The 20,992-nt window shown below is 43.1% G+C and overlaps 2 protein-coding genes and 1 long non-coding RNA gene across 13 annotated transcripts; 2 read left to right on the top strand and 1 right to left on the bottom strand.

Moving 5' to 3' along the window:
* The first annotated feature begins 22 nt into the window (after positions 1 to 22).
* LOC119136682 (UAP56-interacting factor-like) lies at positions 23 to 2,513 on the top strand. Of its 3 annotated transcripts, none has more exons than XM_037275306.1 (9): positions 23 to 223; positions 477 to 611; positions 670 to 806; positions 1,132 to 1,265; positions 1,389 to 1,455; positions 1,543 to 1,598; positions 1,702 to 1,776; positions 1,853 to 1,979; positions 2,091 to 2,513. In XM_037275306.1, exons 1-9 carry the CDS (start codon positions 139 to 141, stop codon positions 2,181 to 2,183), a joined length of 909 nt encoding a protein of 302 aa, XP_037131201.1. In that variant the 5' UTR covers positions 23 to 138; the 3' UTR covers positions 2,184 to 2,513. The 3 variants fall into 3 exon arrangements, with proteins under 3 accessions (XP_037131201.1, XP_037131202.1, XP_037131203.1); XM_037275307.1 differs by having other exon boundaries at positions 1,219 to 1,265; XM_037275308.1 differs by lacking the exon at positions 477 to 611.
* A 1,762-nt stretch (positions 2,514 to 4,275) lies between these two features.
* Positions 4,276 to 4,582, top strand: LOC119136685. The gene is made up of 2 exons (XR_005100790.1): positions 4,276 to 4,309; positions 4,455 to 4,582. It is a non-coding gene; the product is annotated as an uncharacterized LOC119136685 (long non-coding RNA).
* A 2,927-nt stretch (positions 4,583 to 7,509) lies between these two features.
* Positions 7,510 to 19,942, bottom strand: LOC119136683 (TSC22 domain family protein 2-like). 9 transcript variants are annotated; one of them, XM_037275318.1, is made up of 6 exons: positions 17,972 to 19,942; positions 17,563 to 17,887; positions 12,381 to 12,455; positions 8,285 to 8,336; positions 7,787 to 8,125; positions 7,510 to 7,744 (listed from the first exon to the last, which is right to left on the bottom strand). In XM_037275318.1, the coding sequence occupies exons 1-6, from the start codon at positions 19,206 to 19,208 to the stop codon at positions 7,667 to 7,669; spliced, it is 2,106 nt and encodes a 701-aa protein (XP_037131213.1). In that variant the 5' UTR covers positions 19,209 to 19,942; the 3' UTR covers positions 7,510 to 7,666. The 9 variants fall into 9 exon arrangements, with proteins under 9 accessions (XP_037131213.1, XP_037131205.1, XP_037131211.1 ...); XM_037275310.1 differs by having other exon boundaries at positions 17,563 to 19,328; positions 19,419 to 19,941; XM_037275316.1 differs by having other exon boundaries at positions 17,563 to 18,203; positions 18,240 to 19,941.
* Between the last annotated feature and the right edge of the window lie 1,050 nt (positions 19,943 to 20,992).

The raw sequence follows: 20,992 nt of genomic DNA on the forward strand, positions 1-20,992 counted from the left end.
TCATCGTCCACAATGCAACAATAATGTTCGCGCATGCGTAGCACAGTTTACGTTCCGGTGGTGGGGAGGGTCTTGGACAATAATTCAGCTTGAAAGGGTTCACAGCATCAAACGTCACGATTTATTTTGATTTATTTTATGCGTTTGTTCGCGCTTCCCTTCGGGATGAATGAACGCAATTTTAAAAAGCCGTTGGTTCGCGATAAAGTGGACATGTCATTAGGTAAGGTCCTCAGCATGGATGCCTAAAAATTGATCCCTCGCTGTTGCTGTCAGTCAACTGGGTTCAGTTCATTTATTTAACTTATTAGTACGCCGTTTTACTCACACATGCAATTATATTAGACTGGAAGAAAACAAACAAGTGCATACATTTTGTTGATGATTAGATACATTGCAAAGGAAGGCCACTTCTATGACTTTTTGTGACTCTACCAGTCTCTGTTAACATTGCTCTTCTGTTTGATTTTTGGCAGATGACATAATTCGGTTGAATAAAAAAGAGCAACACACAACAAGGAAACAACCCTACAAAAGTCAACAAACACGTCGTCGGCAAAGGACTCCTGTAACACAAGGAAACATGAAAACTTGGTCCATAAACAACAATGGTATATTTCTTCTTAATATTGCCTTGTCGGCACATCCGTACCTACTATTACGTTGCAGGCGGCGTGTTCCGAGGTGGAGGAGGAGCAGCAACTAAATTAAGAACTCGGGTCATGCCAGGTGTGCAGAGAGGTCAGGGGGTCGTCACCCGTCCGGCAGCTCGAAAGAATACGACCCTCCTCAGGCGACCCAGTCAGGTGACTTCTAACAGGACGTAACCCTATTCACACCCTTTCATCCCTTACATGTAGTAATGATTATTGCGGACCACAAAGTTTGGGTGATCAATTATTCACTTTGAGTAACGTGACATGGACAACTTGCTTTTTGGTTATTTTGTCATGTGACCAAACATACAAGAATTAGATAATTAAATAGAATGTGAATTATTAAATTTTTGCATCATTATTTCATGTGTGAGCCATAAATACACAAAGGCATTACAACTGTTCAATAAACGGCAGTATTATTAGTTGTTTTTCATAGAGTGAAAAATGTTTTGTTTCTTTTTAGAAAACAAAGCAAAAGAGCCAACCTTTTTTTCAATACAATCACCGCATTGAAGGAAATGTTGGGACTTCTGCTTTGTACACAAATGTCACCAACAAGGACTCCAGTGGAACGCCAGTCAACAGACCATTTCAACTGCGGCAACGGTGAGAAAACTTTTGCTACTCATCTACCAAAGCTGATTAGAGTGGACCTCTTATTGGTTGTTTTACAAAAATCAAATACTGTATACGGAACGACATTCATTTTTCTGTCTTTCTTTCATGAAGACATCTTCCTTCCGTGCATCAGACGGATGCACGCCAGGCAACATTTCTTCATCACAGAGGACTCAAGGTGATAGGATGAGTGTGTCTGATGATGAATCCAAACATATTGTGTCAGAACCAGTTATTTAACATGCGTTTTTTTACTCCACATCAGGTGCAAACTTTGGCGCAGGAGCCAAATTCTCACACTCTTAACATCAGAACTCGACCGTGAGTTGTTGTTCAATATCATTGCTGTCGGGCAAAATCCTTACATCTCCAAACTGACTACTGATTAGGAAATCAAAAAGCATCGATTGTATTTATCCACTAGGTGGCGGGCATCAACAAGTAGCACTGGATTCTTGACTGTTTCCATAGACAATCCCACGGCCATGACTCAGCCTGAGTAAGACTCATGCAACACAGAACAATTCTGACACACAGAAGGCTAATGATATGTTTGACCTGGTTTCTCTCCGTAGGCCTCCTTCTGCTTGGACTCTGCACGCCATGACGGCTCGCTTGGCCATAAGTAACGTGGAAACGTCAGAGATGAAAATTCCAAAGGGAGTTCCTCTCAAATTTGACATCAACAGTGTTGGGAAACCAGTAAGTTATATAACTTGCACGTTGACCTGAGGCTGACAGTTTTAGGGTGAGCCTAAAATTCACTTGATGAGCTAACACGTCACACTTTTTTTCTTTTTATCCCCCCAAAAGCAAACGTCAATGACTTTGAATGAAAGATTCCGCATCTTCAAAGAACGACGTTCACAAATAAGTAAAGGCAAAAGATTTGTTATAGTGGACTAGGCTTCAGGAAGAACGAAAGCCCACAGAAGCCCAACACTTCTCCATGTGCAGACTCATTTACTCAACCCCCCCTAAGTGTCAACTGAGAACAAAACACAACGATGTGGATTCCTGTAGACATTTTATACAGTTTTATGTACCTTCAACCATTGATGTTTCTGTTGCTGATGTACTAAGAACTGCAATGTCCATCTATCCATTTTCTGTGCCACTTGTCCCCACGGGGGTCGCAGGCGTTCTGGAGCCTATCCCAGCAGTCATCGGGCAGTAGGCGGGGTACACCCTGAACCGGTTGCCAGCCAATCGCAGGGCACACAGAGACGAACAACCATCCGCACTCGCACTCACATGTAAGGGCAATTCGGTGTGCTCAAACGGCCTACCAAGCATGATTTTGGGATGTGGGAGGAAACCGGAGTGCCAGGAGAAAACCCACGCGGGCACGGGGAGAACATGCTAATTGAACCGCAATGTATTTTTCTGTTTGTTTGTACAATTTCGTCAATTCAATGACATTCCTCGTCACATTTTCATTTGACTCAGTTCAGCTTTATACAACAACAAACTGGAGCTGAAGCAAAGCACAATACATAAAATGATAAAATATAACAAAAGCTAAAAGTGGCTCAAATAGATTAAATAAAAATATACTTTGAAACCCAAACAAATCCAATTGACACTGCAGCTCCTTTTACTGTCGCAGTCTATGTAAGCTGCCTGCTTTGCTGCAAATAAAATGACATCTGAAATTAAATTTTGCCAATATTATATTTGACATTTACATGGTGCAGTAGAGATTATTGTGTGGCCTTTGTATGTTTTGTAAAATTACATTACCTGTCTGTTAAAAATCCAATAAGCACAAATTTTAATTTCTGTAAACTATTAGTCAAAGTGGTTACTAACCCAAAAGCAAACTTGTCTAGAATTTGAATATTGCTTTTATTTAAATACAATGAAATTTGCAATGTAACAAAACTGTAGGCATATGAAATGCAAACACTATTTCAATGAACAAAACATGGCTCACTTCATTTTGTGTGACTAGCGTCAGTAAACACTAGTTTTCATTTTTCTCACTGCTGGCGTCAACTCTGATTGAATCCCCCCACCCCCCTCTCCACTTACACTGTTCACAGACTGTCTTACAATAAGAGTGCTGAATAAAAATGAGGTAAGAAAGTGGTTTGAAGAACATGCTGAATGGCAACGAATATATTTTGTGAGGGGTCACAGGTAAAAAACAAAGAATATACACTACTAGGACAAAAAAGTTAGGGATTTGGGCTTTGGGTGATATTTCTAGATGAAGCTAACAATTAATTGGATCATTTCCAGGTGAATTTAATTTGAAGTTCACTTTTGAATACACAGTCTGCTTCTGTGCATTTCTGAGACTGGAAGAGTCACAGAAAGGCACCAACGTACGAGTCATCAAGACCAGGTCTTGTTTTGTGAAACTTGCCACAATCTGTCAGTGAGTGACCAACAGAGAGTGGAAGAGTCACAGAAAGGCCATTTTTTATTCCACCGGAAATTTCAACCCAAGTGCCAATAGTTCGCTGAGTAGTGTACATGGGTGTATAAAAAATAAAATAAAATAAAAAATGATTTCAATTGACACAGCTTTGCATCTTTGGTTACAAAGTAGGTTGAATTATTTCACAGCTTTCCCTCCACTCAAGTGAAGGTGTGGCAATACCAATTCACAACTTCAGCATCAGGTTGGGATTTGATATCAGCAGGTGAGGAGTCACCGATCAAGGCTTTTTAGGATTTAATAACATACATTCATACTGAGTCTCGTTAACTCAAAATTGGCAAGGGTTCTCAAACTCTCTGGGGTCAGGGGAAAAAACCCCACAAGGATTATGTCATAATTATAATCGTAACGGCAATTAAATGCAACTACTATGCGTACCACTAAATTAGTGATTTTCTGTGCCAGTGTCATATAGCGACAGGCAGAACAATTAAAAGCCCTTCCACTGAAAGACAGAAAATACGAAACCCATGTATCTGCTTTTTGTTTGTTGGTGTGTCTTAATTTTCCTTGGCCCACTGAAGGGCTGGCAAAACAACTAAATGCCATAAGGGTTGCCTATACCTGAGAAAACAACCATAATGTTTAAAAATAAAAAAGTACAAATTCATAATTACTCTGAAAAAAAAACTAAGAACAATTTAAAATATTGTAGAGTCATGAGAATATTTGACTACATGCAAATTTGCTATTAAGGTTACACACTTTAAAAAAAAAAAAAAAAAAAGATCCAACATAAATAAGTAACATTATTTTGTTGACCCAGACTCCAGTTTGAGAACCCCTGTTGTAAAGCATTGCCTACCTGGGAGGGTTGGCCAATTTTTTTACCAAACACTGTTTTAAAAAAAAAAAAGCGAGAGCAAGAGAGGACTATTGTTTCATTCAATTCATTTATGAATATAGCAGCCCCTGTAATAAATAAAACACTTGACAGCAGAAGACTGATGGAAGGGTTGATCCACAAGTAACGACACGCGACTCTTTCTTTACAAGAATTCAGCAAGGCCAAAATGCACCCCCCCCCCCCCCCACACACACACACACTTTACCCACACGGATCTTCTTAAAAAAATATTCTTTTTACAATCATTTGTCCATAAGGATGAGGCAAAACCCCTCGCTCTGACCTTTCCTATGCAGATTCGTGCAGGTCTCAGATCAGTCTTGAACCCCTGCAGTCGTCCGCACGTGGTCAGCCGAGTTTCAAAAAAGAAACACCACCCCGAGTTGTCTGACACATGCTGTCCCATCTGACTCCTGATGATTGCATTAACACTGGAAAGGCCCACAGTACAGACACACGCACGCAGACAGTCCAAGAGCAATCACACTCATAACATGCACGCACATACAAGCACTGCACTTTGTGGTCAAGCTGGTGGCTAAGAGGACAACAGTTTAAAACGTTTTTTTTTCCTGTATAATTCACATACAATACAGTGATCCCCCACCTTTTGATAGATCTTGGTGTATTTCTGTGCTTTTCTGTCACGCCCTAAAATGCCACAAGTGGCAAAGACCTGAGGGGTATTCCAGAAAGCAAGTTCAACATACTCTGAGTCTATCCCTAAACACTGAGTTGACTTACTCAGAGATGGGAGACTCTGAGGATTTGGTTCCAGAAAAGCTGATCTGAGTTAGTTCAATTAACTCTGAGTATGTTCACCTGATACCACGAGTCACCATGACATCTGAGGAAAAACAGATCACCTTATTTTACTTTATTGGTCCTTATGCAGGCCTACGGCGAGTACGAAAGTTTTTTTTTTTTGCCGCAGATTTAATACGGCTGCAGCAGCGAAGAAGAGAGAGACGTCATGGGAGGAAATTGCTGCTCGATGCGCAAGCTTGATTGTACTATTTCATTGATGTAACATCTAACCATAAGATCAGAGCATAGCCTATAGTTACGAATTGAAGTAGAAATGAAATCTTATTTTCATTTAGGTGCAATTCAACAGGAGACAGAAATGACTTGGAAGCAGCTCAAAACAAAACAAAAACATTTGTCAAAAAGGTAAGGCATGTTTTGCTAGGCTGTGAATGCACCTCCCTTTGATTTTTTTTTTTTTTTAAATGGACTCGCGCTATTAAACAACGTCAGTATTAATTTAAACTAAAATATTAATTCAGCGGATCGGTGGGGCGCTGGGTAGCACGTCCGCCTCACAGTTAGGAGGGTGCGGGTTCAATTCCACTTCCGGCCCTCCCTGTGCGGAATTTGCATGTTCTCCCCGGGCCCGCGTGGGTTTTCTCCGGTTTCCTCCCACATCCCAAAAACATGCTTGGTAGGCCGATTGAAGACTCCAAATTGTCCCTAAGTGCGAGTGCAAATGGTTGTTTGTCTCTGTGTGCCCTGCGATTGGCTGGCAACCGGTTCAGGGTGTCCCCCGCCAACTGCCCGATGACGGCTGGGATAGGCTCCAGCACGCCCGCGACCCCCGTGGGGACTAAGCGGTTCAGAAAATGGATGGATGGATATTAATTCAGTGGTTACTTCAAATAATATAAACCCCAAACAAAATGTTTTCCAACATCCTCTTAGTTAATTCTACACTGTAGATTAATACTTGACACAAATGCAATTATGCTTTATACCTATTGTAGTCATTTAAAATGTGACGCTGCAGCCTACACCAACACTCATTAAAATACTATTTTAAAACAAACACTGAATTCTGCTCAGCCAATGGAAAAAAAATTATACTCTGCATCCCCGATATTATAAAGAAAATGCCATTTGCAAAAAAAACAGTGCTATGCGTAAAAGTTGCTCTGATATTAGTGCTCATTCAGGATGTGTGGGAATTGGACTCATGCTGCCCGCAGAAAAGACAGGCGAGTGTACCACTACACCATCAAGCATCCCACAGCCAGCGAAGGTTATTGAGATAAAGTATACTATTTAAAGAAAAGGTAGCGTTCAATAAGATATTCTTCCGGAAATGATAAAATGTCTAATCGGGGTCGGAAGATTCTTTTGCGACGCAACGCTTTGCGAATTATGATAGCTTCGCTGTTGATCGGATTTTAATAGAATGGACAATCCATGCTTAACTGCTTTGTGTGGGAGGAGACTGGTGGAAACTCTGGGTCTTTATAGTAAACCTGCCAGCGAGCAGGTTATGTTCACAGAGTAAGTTACCACAGTAACTGACCCAGAGTTTAACTTACCTCTTTCTGGAACGGATAACTCAGAGTTTCCCTCGTTTCTGGGGTAACTTAGAGTTTTCACATAACCCGCTTTCTGGAATACCCCCCTGGTCAATAGGAAAGTTGTGTTTGGCACCAAGGAAGCACATAACACACAAAAAAATGAGAATCAAATTTCAAGGAAATTTTGGTTTAAGCCCAAAACGCCATGTGACCTTTATAGCTGACTTAACTTGAACTTCTCATGTACTTGTCTTTCTGTGACTCCTTCAGCCGCATTCCAAGCTCAGTGGCCACTCCCCCTCTCAGAACATGGATCTTGTCACAGGGAAGTGGTGTCTGGGCTTAGTATAATCAGCAGGTTGGAGCAGACAAACTGCAAGAGTCACAAAAAGAAAGAGAAATGAATGCCCCTGAAATTTTTGCTTCAAACTCCTATTATGAATTTAACCGTTCTGTTCCTTGCTTGAGCCTGCTATCCCTCATTTTTTTGTGTGCAGTATGTTGAAGTGATGCTATGCTTAGAGTCTTGCTTGAGCTAACAAATGCTCTCCAGTTGCGTCAAAGCACTTTAAAAGAAGTTATTTATATTACGTCTGTTGCATTTTCTATAAATCAAAGAATCTGTAAACTTTTTACTTTTATGGGCAATAATTAGTTTCAAGTGAGATTTGAAGTTTTGGTTTGGCATCACAATTGTTGGCAGGGCTCCATCGTGATTCCAGCGGGGGTTGACTGTAATTGTAACGTGTCTTGTGGTCGTCCACAACCGTAGCGCGGGTTTTCAAGCAGAGGTGACGTTGGGTTGCTGTTGGCTTGCGTCGAGCTGAGGATGAGTCTGCAGGACCATGGGTTGTTGTTGTTGCTGTTGCTGCTGTTGCTGCTGTTGCTGTTGCTGCTGCTGCTGCTGCTGCTGCTGCTGCTGCTGCTGCTGCTGCTGCTGCTGCTGGAGCGGAGGCTGGAGCGGAGGCTGGAGCGGAGGCTGGACCGGAGGCTGGACCGGAGGCTGCGCTTGAGGCGGAGGCCCGGCCGCAGGCTGTTGGGGCGGCTGCGCAGTCGGGCCGGTCGAAGGGCCCGCCGACTGGGCGGGAAGCTGCGAGAGCTGCTCGCTGTTGGCCAAAGATTTCAACACGGCATTCTCGCGCTCCAGCACAGAGTTCCTCTCGAAGAGCTCTTTGATCTGCTCCTTTAAGACCTCTACCTCCTCCCGCACAGCGTACATCAGATGGCTTTTCACCAGGTCCTGGTGGCATGTAGCAGACACAGAGCGTCTGATATAGTGCGACCTCGACTTAGAATGTGATTTTGATCCATGATTAATCTTAAAACTTAATTTACTCATATATATATACGTATATTATGAAATAAATACATCAATATCACTTATAAAGCAAGTACTCACCATGGCCTGTTCTATTTTATTATCAATGGCAACAATATTGGTTCCAGAGGAACTGTAACAAAGAAGAGGAAGAAAACTTAGTTAGTTTGGATTCACGAAACACAAATATCTTGTTTTGAAATCTGGATTTCAACAATTCACATATCACATTACACATCTAGGTCACATGCTACTCCCAATCAAATGTGGGTCAGGTCTTAAGGAGAACAACAGACTCTGTTAGTGCAAATAACGCACATGGCCCTTTTGTTGTGAGAGCCAAACCAACCCACCACATCTAAAACCAGCAAGTTTCAATCAGTTTGGAAACTCTTTGAAGCCATTAGCTTTGCAGCCGTGCAGCCGGCATTAAATTACCTGCAAGGCGGACGAGGGGAGAGCACCGGGCTCGTCCCGCCCCGGGCCGGCGGGACAGCATTGGACCTTGTAGGAAAATCTACACGGCATGCTTTGTGAGCCGGCACCGACCGCTTCGTGGGCAGTTGCGGAAAAGAAAGCCACGCTGGCAGACGGGAGGCATTTAGTGTAACCGCATTTAGAAGAAAGAAACATGAGCCCACTGCTCGGGAGAGAGGGAGTGAGAGTGGCTGTGGTCAAAAACGCTCCCTCATCACTAGTACCCCGACATAGTAAGTTAGATATTTAGTAGTTAACATTTTACACCACCTAAAACATTACTGAGCTTGCCAAATACCAGCATCATGAACGACATGAAAATACACTAGGCCTCAGTGTTCATCAAATAGTGTGACAGGTTTTACACGTGGAAAGTACATTTAATAATATTATAAGGCGCTTTAACACTATGCAAAGTTTGAACACTAACATCCATCCATCCATCCATCTATCCATTTTCTATACCGCTTGTCCCCATGGGGGTCACAGGCGTGCTGGAGCTAATTAATTAATCTAATTAATTAGATGTGTTGATTTGATTGAAGAGTTTGTCCTTAATTACTTGAGACATCAGCAGTCATCGGGCAGTAGGCTGGGGTCACCCTGAACTGGTTGACAGCCAATCGCAGGGCACACAGAGACGAACAACCATTCACACTCGCACTCACACCCAGGGCCAATTTGGAGTGCTCAATCGGCCTACCAAGCATGTTTTTGGGATGTGAGAGGAAACCAGAGTGCCTGGAGAAAACCCACGCGGGCACATGGATAAACATGGACAGTGAAGCCTAAAAAAAATAACATTTCAAACAAGTCTTTTGGTAATTATTTTCAGCCATGAAAATACCCATTCACCATGTAAAAAATCCACTTTAAGGAATTGGCCAAAATATGATTACTTGAAGGGCTTGACAGTTCATCGATTTGAATGCAGATTTTACATTGAGAGAAATGATTTTTAATTCCAAATACAAGGACACTTTCCCCTCAATGGAAAATGCCTCAGGCCGTGACTGCCCTCTGCTGGCCAGAAAAAGAACTGTAAAATTGCATGTTGCTATTTGTTGACAAATGGGAATACTAATGTACATTAGGCTCTTTCCTACATACACAATTTGCAAGTAGCCACCTCTTACGAATTTCCAATCGCCTCCATAATATTTGACTAAATTTGGTGTCATTTTAAGTGCTAGTGAGGTATTAGGCCACAGATTTTTTCCCCCTCATTTTAACTGCCTCATGCTATTACCAGAAAACAAAAAGCTTGAGAAAAAAAAACATTTTGTATTTAGTCAGCAGGATAGAAAAGAAAGCCTTTGCTTTAAAAAAAAAAAAAAAAAAAAAAAAGCCCAATTATTCTCCCTTTCAGGACAAGATGTTCTGTTCCTTAATGCCCTTCATTTTATGGGAGTGAGGTCAGTAGTGATTTCAGTCAGCAGTAGTCAAAAGGCTGTGCTGAAGGGGGATACATGATGCGCTCCCGTCAAACTGTCACATCATTTATCCGATACGCCAGATTTCATTGGAGACGACAGACGTGGGTTACGTGCATTGCGCTTGTGCAAAAGACTGAGACGTTTACTGACTCGAAAGACAAACACACACACCTCACATAACTCACATGCAGGAATGTACACTATAGGAGCCACAAGTTCCAAACCCAGACCCATATTTCACATAAATTATAGTATATGACCCCCCCTCAAAGCCCCCCAAAGTAGTTACACAACCATATGTTACATAAACTAGAATGAATCTTAAATCATCTTTCCCCAATGAAATGAAAACACAGCAAAAATCCAATGTGTATTTTAACAAGAAAAATAGCCCTCGGCAGTATGAGCTTAGAAAGACAAGCGTTCATAGAAAATTGAATTAAATGTCAAGAATTAAACACTGCGCACTCTTTAGCCACTAGGGGGCGCTATAATAAACACATGCGCCAAGAATAATGTCACCATTTCTCAGTTTGCTGCAATAATAATATCTAGAACAGGGTCCCAAATTAAGCTTTTTGAGGTGGTGGCATTGCCTAAACCAGCACTGGCCCAAACAATCAAGCAAGTTAAAAGTTAAAGTTAAAGTCCCAATGATCGTCACACACGCATCTGGGTGTGGTGAAATTTGTCCTCTGCATTTAACCCATCCCCGTGTGATTTTAATCCATCCCCTGGGGGAGAGGGGAGCAGTGAGCAGCAGCGGTGCCGCGCTCGGGAATCAGTTGGTGATCTAACCCCCCAATTCCAACCCTTAATGCTGAGTGCCAAGCAGGGAGGCAATGGGTCCCATTTTTATAGTCTTTGGTATGACCCGGCCGGGGTTTGAACCCACAACCTTCCAGTCTCAGGGCGGACACTCTACCACTAGGCCACTGAGCTGGTCGTTGACATGGCCATCAAGCCAAACCCATATTTGGACAGCATCTGGAACAGAGAACTTCCAGGAATAGCTGGCACAAGGCAAAGACTTTTGAGGCAACAGAGTGAATGACTTGTGTTTTGTTGTGCAGAAGAGAGAAAACGTCTGAGAAAGCTTGGCAAGACTGCGTCCCCTGACACACATGATCTTGTTTAAGCTTGCAGATTGCATGTCAAACCAACAAAGAACTTGTTTGTGTGGCTGACTTTCAAAACAAAACTTGCAGTGTAATTCGTTGGGTCGGGAGAGTGTACAAAGTAAACGGTGGCCATGTATGAGAGGTCAAGCACCCGAAAAGGGCTACTGGGATAAGACGCCTGAGGATGAGGATGGGAACTTCTCTTATAGTTGACCTTTTCATCTGAGAATCTAAAATATGTAAAAATATATAACATGTCAGGAGGGGGAAAAGGCAAAAATATTGGTCATTGTTCTCCAAATTAAAAGCAACCATTTTATATTGCTTCAACACAAAATTCGTTTTCATGGAAGACTACAAAAGTTGGATTATGACTTCTGAGAAGTTGAAGCATTAGGACAATTTGAAATTAAAGCGATACGAATGGATTCAGCGAAAAAATAATGAGCAATTTGATCATCGATTCATTGTCGATTAATCAAAGTACCTCTAGTGCTGTAAATTTAAAATGCAACTATGACAATGATTATCACAGAGAAGCAGAGTACTGAACTTAGCTGAGCTCAAGTTGAGCATTTTGTTGAGAAGTTACAGGTGGAAGGGAACCTGAAGAATAAAATTCATTCACGCCACATGAGCTGTAATATGACCAGCGCGGTTATAAAGGGTTGCAGCAGCTTGCTTACTGGGAAGTGAAACTTGATGCGAATGTTAAAAGTGTACGAGTGTTTTACACGTCACCATTCGGAGCTGCTTCCTAAACTAATGCCCACTCAATAATATTACCCATGCCAACTTGTCTTGGAAACAACTTTTTGTGAGGATGTCAGCGTTTTTGTTGTGGTGTTGATGCAGCGTTCTGTTCTGGATTCTTTTTTTTTTTTTTTAGAGGTTGCACTATGCAACAGTGTGTCAGAGAAAGTGCAAGAGGAAGAAGAGTGAGAATATCGGCGAGAAAGACAAAGATCTCATTGAGAAGTATTGTCCAAATGTGCTCTTGCTGCCAAGCTTTTACCCCCCAACTCATTTCATGCATGACGCAAAGAGCAAAAGCGCCGGGCTACCGAACGAAACACTGCACACACATCGCTGCACCGCACTCTTGCAAGGCCCCAGTCAGTCCATTCCAGTATCGTACTGTACCTATCACTGTGGGCCTTTGAGTCCCTTAATCTGGTGCCAGACTGGAAGGCCTTGTAGAAAGCCTTGGAGGGGTTCCTGTGTCAGCCAGATTCAGGAAAAGGGAAAAGAAAAAGAAATAAGGACAGATGAATTAGGGGAAACAAGATGATTGTGTGATGGCATAAGATTGTTTTTAGAAATAGCAATTCCTCTCATGACAATTTGTGGGAAAAAACAACTGGACGTGGATTACGTGCAACAAAGTGGCACAAAGGAACACAAAGGAAGGGCAGTTCCATCAAGTCTTCAAGATTTTCACCACTAGCAGGCTTGACTGAAGATCACCTTTCTCCATTTTTCTGCTCTCGCAATATGTAACGTGGTCAACCCAGTACAAACACAATCTGGATAAAAATGAGACTACAATTTAGGCAAAGCCGACTAGAAAATGGCAAACCTCAATCAATACCAAGCATATTTCTTTACTGACCATTCCTGTTTCTAGCAGTAAGGACAAACTGATTTCGTGAAATTTACATCTATTCAAAGTAATGTTTACGGGGTACCTAATGAAGTGACCAATGTGCAGATATTCCTGATATCTGGCTACGGGAACACTCTGTCCTACAGTAACGGATGTGTGCTGGAAAAGGGAAAGGAAATTCCCCCACACTGTCCCCCCGCCCCCCCCCCCAAACATTTGCATACTTTTTAAAATTATTTCATAAACCACAAGCGAGCAAATCCAAACAAACTGAAGTTAGTAAACAGTGAGCAAAAGGACACACATCAGTGCAACACATCACACACAGAAATAAGGAGTTGATTTACAGCATGTGTGTAAGCACAAACACAGAGCTCTTTTCCTAGAAACCCAACACACACAGACACACACACAGACACACACACAGACACACACAGACACACACAGACACACACACACACACACACACACACACACACACACACACCCAGACTCCCTTCCTCACATTACCTCATGACTAAACACAGTCACAAACCTCCCCCTATGCTTCTGCACACTTTTACTTTGTGGGCAACCATACTTAAGACCCTAAACACGCACATACGTGCAATTCCACACCACTCCCTCTGAGACAAACTCTCCCTTCACAGCTTAAATCCTCAAAGCTCAGTGAAAGCCAGCAATGGGCTGAAATGATCAAGGTCAGACTTGGAATGAGTCATCGTTTCTTGTTTTCAAGCAACAAACAATATGCTGAAACTCTGGGTGGGACGATACAGGTAACCCATGGCTCAGTTTCTGGGTCACAGTTTGGTACGTGCCTCTCGTTGTGTGGCTAAATGTATACAGGTGACAGTAGTATAAAATATGTATATAGCAACACACACGCATCCAAAATACAAAAAAAAGTAAAAAATACCGTTTTTTTCCATGTATAATGCGCCCCCATGTATAATACGCACCCTAAAAATGGCATGTCGATGCTGGAAAAAAGCCTGTACCCATGTATAATACGCACCCAAATTTTGATTTATTTATTTATTTTTATTTTTATTTTTTTTAAAGTCCCAATGATCGTCACACACGCATCTGGGTGTGGTGAAATTTGTCCTCTGCATTTGACCCATCCCCGTGTGATTTTGATCCATCCCCTGGGGGAGAGGGGAGCAGTGAGCAGCAGCGGTGCCGCGCTCGGGAATCATTTGGTGATCTAACCCCCCAATTCCAACCCTTAATGCTGAGTGCCAAGCAGGGAGGCAATGGGTCCCATTTTTATAGTCTTTGGTATGACCCGGCCGGGTTACTTAAGTCCGTAAACGTAAAATTATTTCAGAAAAAAGATCATCTTTGGGAACAACCGGATGTTATTCTGCCGGTCAGTATCACTGCGCATGCAGTAGCAAACTCGATAGCGAAGAAATATGTGAGACTCTCAACGGGATCACCAATATTTGAGTGATGTTCCAGTTATTTATCCCAATTATTTATTATTATAATAATAATATATATAATATATATAATAATTATTTATTTATTATTCACAATTGTCATGGTGATCTTTCTGGTGATTTTTTAACTAGGCTGGATGTATTTTTTTTGTTGGCGTTGATTTCTCCGACTGCCCAGAAAGGTACCACCGCGATCAGTTAGGTTAAAATGAAAAGAGAGGAAAGTGACGTTGTAAAGAACCATCCGTGACAAGATTTTCTTCAAAAATTGTTGTACCATGATTTTCTTCACACAAAAAAAAAAAAAAAAAAAAAATTGTACCCATGTATAATGCGCACCCCAGATTTTAGGACAATAAATTAGTTACATTTTGCGCATTATACATGGAAAAAAACGGTAATATAAAATACTTGGGTTTATGTCAACTGTTAAATTTACGTTAGGAATTAAAACATTACAGAAAGATAATGTGACATCTGCACATCTTTAGCAATAGATGCTCCCATTCCACTGGATATTTTTGGTTTCTTTTAAAGTATGTACCATGAACTCTTGCAGTGCGTAAAATGCCTGTCAACATTTTTCTCTTCCTCGTCACAATCCACAGCAAAGATTTGAATGAAGTCAAATCACTCGCTCGTATGAACGGTTTTACCGCGTCCGAGAAAAAGTAGGTCAGACCTTGAATTAGTTCGGTTGCCTTGTTTCAGTTCCCTGGATTCTAGGAGAGAGAGCACGGCAAAACCCAGGCTTAAAACTTTCATCATCCCGTTCACTTCCGAGGCTAATTCTCTGTCGATGTGATGAGTGCAAGGGCCGACTGACAGTAGTTTCTAATTCCAAGAAGTTGCACACCAGTTCCAAACTTGTGAGCGCAGGGCGCATTCCAACAGAGAGCAAGAGCTAAACATATGAAGTCATTCAGACAAAAGGAGGATAAAATGAGAACACGAGGCCAAATACTGACCGACAGAACACTGGGTTGGGTTGGCATGGACTGTAAATTAAATGCGCCTGGTTTTTGCTACAGCAGAATGTAGCTTTAGTGCTCTGCATCTAAGTTTGGAAAACAAAACGCTTTCAGGCATTCTTATTGGTGGTATTAGGCTGCTGTGTATGGAATTAGCTAACATACTTTGCGTTGGCGATGGTGGGCATGTTGCTGTGGTACATTACTTCTGCTTTGCAGTAGACACATTGCACTTTATCTTCTGACACTTTTGACACCGTCTTTTCTGTGAATATACGAGGCTAGTCCAGTTCTGACAGGGCCACCACAACTTGGCTCATGCATTATTATTATCACCATAAAAAAAGACTTAATGTTGGACAATAAACAAGTCAACAAAGAGTGGCTAATATTTCTTGCAACCCCATTGCAATGTTGTATATTGTGCTTTACGTTTTACACCTTGGGTTGCCAAAAGAAACAAAGCGGAGTGAATCGTATTCCAAGCATGCAAGCAGCATCTTGGTTGTCAAGCCTTTGGTATCGCTGCTATTTAGTTTGAAGGACTGCAGTGGCAAGGTGAAGCAGGGAATTTTATCTACAGTGATTTTAAGTAACCTTAAACTGTGTTATTAGGAGTGTGAGCTTTGCTTTGCTCATTAATAGTCTTTTTTACGTCCACCACATGAATCAAGCTGGAAGGATGTAAAAGGAGTGCTCTGTGTTACATGAGGTAGAAAAAGAAATAGGCCAGAGGAAATATAGAACTAGAGCAGTGTGTTACTTAAAGCATAGCTCAAATGGCTGTCCAAGTAGCACACAACAAGTTTCCCTCCTCTGTGGAGTACTGCACGCTTTATGCATAAAAAAGGAATGTCATTCAGCACCTCTTCAACTCGTCTGTCAAGCGTGGGTTGCGATAAGGCCGCAGCCGGTTGTTACACGTGACCAGCAGATACAGTACGTGATGTTTTAGCATTTCAGGAGGGCCCTGAAAGGGAATGTATAGAAAATGCATATGACAAGTGTAGCTGGTCGCCACACCCCACTGTGAAAGCTCTTATCAGCAAAAGAGTATCATAGTGGAAAGAGTGCTGCTTCATGTCCCTGTACGATAGGGATTTGCTGAGGTAAGGGGACCCCCCCTGCTCTTATCAAGTTAGGGAGCTGGGTTTTCTCAGAGACAAACATTTCAGAAGGAAAAAAATACAAGGGGGGGTTCACCAGAATTTTAAAGTGCATACATTGAGAACAATAAAGGGTGTTTACACACCGCATTTGGGTTTCATGGTGCCAACTGGCCGCGGAGGCGACGTTGGCAAAGTGCAAGCTTGCCCTTATTTGGCAATGCTGCATAAAGTGGCGTAAAGTAGCTCGGCGATACGTACAGTATATTTGTCATTGTTTCAAGAGAAAGCCCTGGCTTTGCTAATAACAAGGAGGAGGGAGGAGGAGCGCAGCTAAAAGGAGGGGATGCGTTTCATCTGATTGTAACGTCATTAGCATGATTAGCACTGGTTTGTAGGAGAATTTCTTCAGGCAACAACGTGATAACACGAAAAGGTCTGCCGTGATCCATATTGAATGACTGACTTATTTTCTGCAGAATGATAACTCAAACAGTTGACATGAACACAAAAGACCACTTCAAATGTGAAAATCATGCGCATGGTTGTGTTTTTGAGTAAGTGGAGGAGGTGCTGGTTGGCTTCCATGCATTGCCCTACATCCATTTTTTTAGCACAAGTGAGAAACATCTGATATACAGTATTTCCTTCCTCTTATCACTTCCTCCTAAACATTGTCATCCCCTGAACATCTCACTGAGACTGACAGGAAGTCCTTGTATATTTTCTTTTTTAATTATTACTATGATGGTATTATCACTTGGAGGAAAATCTTGGTATATAAGGTAAACCCACAATAAGAGAACATTTACATACCCGAGTCAGTATCACTAGTAGGTGACTTTCGCCATAAACAGTTGAAGTTTCCCGTTGAACTTCATACTAAATGTATAAAGTGCATGTTGTGCTTTTGTAATTCACACTGGTGAAGCGCTCACTTTTTGTTTTTGCAAACTACCACACCATAACCACTAAACAATTACACTAAGGTTAGCATAGCACAGTGTGGGACCATTTTAATGAAGACCAACTAATTCTGATAAGGAGGCACTAGATAGTGATACTGACCCACAACAATTCTGCAACAACACAGTGTTGATTGTGTAAATCTCACCATGTGGGTGAGCTTTATAACAATACATGAGGCAATGTTTACAAAAAAAAAAAAAAAGAAGTGACTAAGTAGAAAGTTACCTCTCCTCATCCCCGTCGACAGGTATGTGGATTCCAAACAGGCTGTTGACAGTTGGAGTGGCGAGCTGCAGGGTCTCGGGCATGAGGGGCTTCACCAGATCCTTCCTAAATGACTGGGCATTGACAACCCCATCCAATTTCCTCACACCGCCTCCCTCTACCTGTCCAAATCCAGTTGCGAGGAGGCTGTGACCCGCCAAAGCACCTGCTGCTTTGCCTTGGCTCACCTGACCTGGAGTCAAACTAGCGGCTGTCACCTTTGGCACGGCTGCAGCGGAGGCACTGGGCACAGCAGTAGGCACAGCGGGGGCCACGCTGGAGCTCACTGCAGTGACAGGCACATTTTGTACACCATCAGCTGTGGGGTGGACGGCGTGGGCTTTGGGCTGTCCAGTGGCAGCATACTGACCGTGAGCAGATCCACCAGCCAGTGCCGAGCCCGCGACGCTTGCCATTCCACCGGTCTGGCTCTGAGCTATCTGTCCGGGTATTCCCTTTCCTCCGCCAGCGACGTCCCCAAAATGACCGGGGGTGGAAACTCCCGCCGAGCCCTGAGGCATAGCGGGAGACGTTGCTTGTCCCATTGACTGTGGCCCTGCTGACTGTCCAGACACTGACAGTGACTGACCGCCAGCGAGTCCTGACTGCTGTTGATAGAATTCATTCAGTTTCTGGACAGGTACGTCATGTCCCACGGAAAGTTGATAAGTATGCGTCTGGGTTGATGGAGGCAAGACGGGGGACTTCTGCAATTGAGGCAATCCGTTGCCGACACTCTGGGGAGCGGCAGGCTGCACGCTTGCCACCGCAGGCTGGACTGGGACAGATGTGGGCTTGCTACTGGCGAGCGCAATCTGCGGGACAGACCCGCTGACAGCATGTTGCCGGGTGATGAAGTTCTGCTGCGCCGACGTCTCCGCCGGATGCATGCGGGTGACCCCCGGTGAAGCACCGGGGGCCTGATTTGTGTGCGTTACCGGGGCAACCACAGAGCCACCAGTCTGCCCCAGCCCACTGTCTTTGTCCACAGCAACCTCAGATGTCACGCTGGCGTCTCGCTTCATGCCATCAACAGTTCGATTCACTACAGAACCATCTGAGTCTTTCTCGTAAAACTCTGTACATATCCACCGGCCTCTTCGGAAGGGTTCGTCAGTACCGTGGTCAAGTTTGATGACCCTGAAACGGGAAGTACAAGTCACTGTGGAGGCGGCAGGGGCAGGAGGACCTGGACTGGCCACTGTAGCGGGTTGAGGTACATTTACAGACACAATTACAGGACCGGGACTGGATGTCGGGGCAGCCTGTTGTTGTGTGCCAAGAGCCAGCACCGGCGCTTTCCGAAACTCCCCCAAGGGACTGACTGACACCACAGAGAAGTGAGGTAAATGCGACGACGCCACGACTCCCGTCGCTTCTGGCTCCCCGACATTATTCAGCACTTCTTCAGCCAAACTCATGTCACATGCGGCCTCATACTCAGTCCGGGAAACGTCATACATCTCTGACGACACATCCTCGGCGCGGGACTCATCCGGGTCCTCTAGGCTCTCTGTGTCGTCCGCGGCACCGATAGCAGCCACCTGTGCCTGAGTAACACTTGTGATCTGGAAACAGCTCTTCTTCTTGGCTGGCATTTTCGACATAGTGGCAGGCCGATTCCTCACCTTGAGTGTGCCTATATCCTGCTCCACCAGAAAAGGAGAGGCTGACAATTACTCCGCAGGCAAATTTACGTCCTGTCCATCAGGCGGTGGTGTGGTTTTATGGGGTCAGAATTGATCAAAGAGTTACCAAACGCCACACTGTGATAAGTTTTCAGGATTAAGAGTAACTGAGGTGAATCTGCGCCATCCCTTTCAGGTCCCCGGATGCGGTTCACGACGCAGACGATGTCCAAACGCCGGACGGAGTTGTGTCAAAGTCCGGGGACGGGCTGGCTGGCTGCCTTGCCTGCTAGTGTCCCCCGGTCGGTGCCGTTGTGGCCGAATGGGAACCACCGCTACGGGAGGGGCCTACTTGAGGGCTGAGGAGGGCCCCGCAGCCCTCGCAAAAAGCTAGCGAGTCAAGCCAACTGGCTGCAGCACACTCCCCCTACGTCGGAACAAGTAAGCGAGACATCTCCTCCAAAGCACTCCCCAGCGCACTGTCCAACGACTTCACCGCTCACTTACCATAAACGCAATTACGGTCAAGGGAAAGGGAGAAATAAACGTCGCAGTGTCACTGTTTTAGGATAACGCGGATATACTAACGAGAGCCGCACTGTTATTACTTCCCTGACTCGGTGACAAGATGGCTATGTTCGTATGCTCGCGCGGTGCATGACGGGTAGACAAGTGCGGTTGCTGCTGCCTTCAAGTACCAAGCGGAAAAGTCGGACACCGTATAGCACAAAAATTAGGACGGATAATGACATAGTCATAGAGCCTTCATTTGAGAACGGGGGTGGGGGACTTACCCGAGAGACACAACGAAACCGTAGTTTGGTATGCATGTTTTTATCATTAATTTATTTTTATATTTCATGTTGAAATGAGCGAGGGTGCCCATACTTGACTTTATGGCGTTGTCTGCGGTACTCGCATAAGCCCTATACTGCCCCAAGTGGCTAAAGATAATTTATGAATTTGAGAAATTGTAAAATGTGTAAAGTATTTTGATTTAAAAAACATTACTGACATTTTTCTTCTTTCATTATTCTCTGAAGCCTCTAGAAATAAAACCATATATTCAATATATTTTTAGGTCGTGAAGCAAAGGAGGAAATCAAACTCTTAAAAGGCACGTGATAGTCAATATTACAATAATGATAATAATAATAATAATAATAATAATAATAATAATAATAATAATAATAATAATAATAATAATAATAATAATAATAATGTAATTCGATATTTATATAATGCTAAGTTATAATGAGAACTATGAATTAAAACATTTTTAGTATTTTGATTGTTTAGCTACATGGCATTTCACTGACTGGCATTTTTCAAATATTTAGCCACAGTACCCAAAGATATTCCATACACTGCATGACACGGCATCATCTAGTCATTTACTCGCACAATGCAAACTGCTGCTACAGTAATAAACAATAATAGTCAAAATTGAGTATGATAACATTAAAAATGGGGGAGGGGGGGTAGAAATCTGTGGTTACATGTGAAATGTATGCATTAATTGTAAATAGTGTCATGGAAAATATGGATTACAAATATGTGACTTCAAAGAATATAGAAGAAAAATAGTTCCCTATATGTCCTGTTTGAACCGAAAGCTTCGAAATTTTAATGAATTGATCCTGTAGAATGTGAATTTGTGGAGCAAAGAAGGAATTTGGGCAAAATAGTCCCCCGATGTCCTGATTGATGTGAAAAGTTGGCATAAAGGCGAAAATTAGCCAACGGATAATAATTGGGGGGGG

This window comes from Syngnathus acus, chromosome 17 (genome assembly GCF_901709675.1).
Source record: "Syngnathus acus chromosome 17, fSynAcu1.2, whole genome shotgun sequence".
Lineage (NCBI taxonomy): Eukaryota > Metazoa > Chordata > Actinopteri > Syngnathiformes > Syngnathidae > Syngnathus > Syngnathus acus.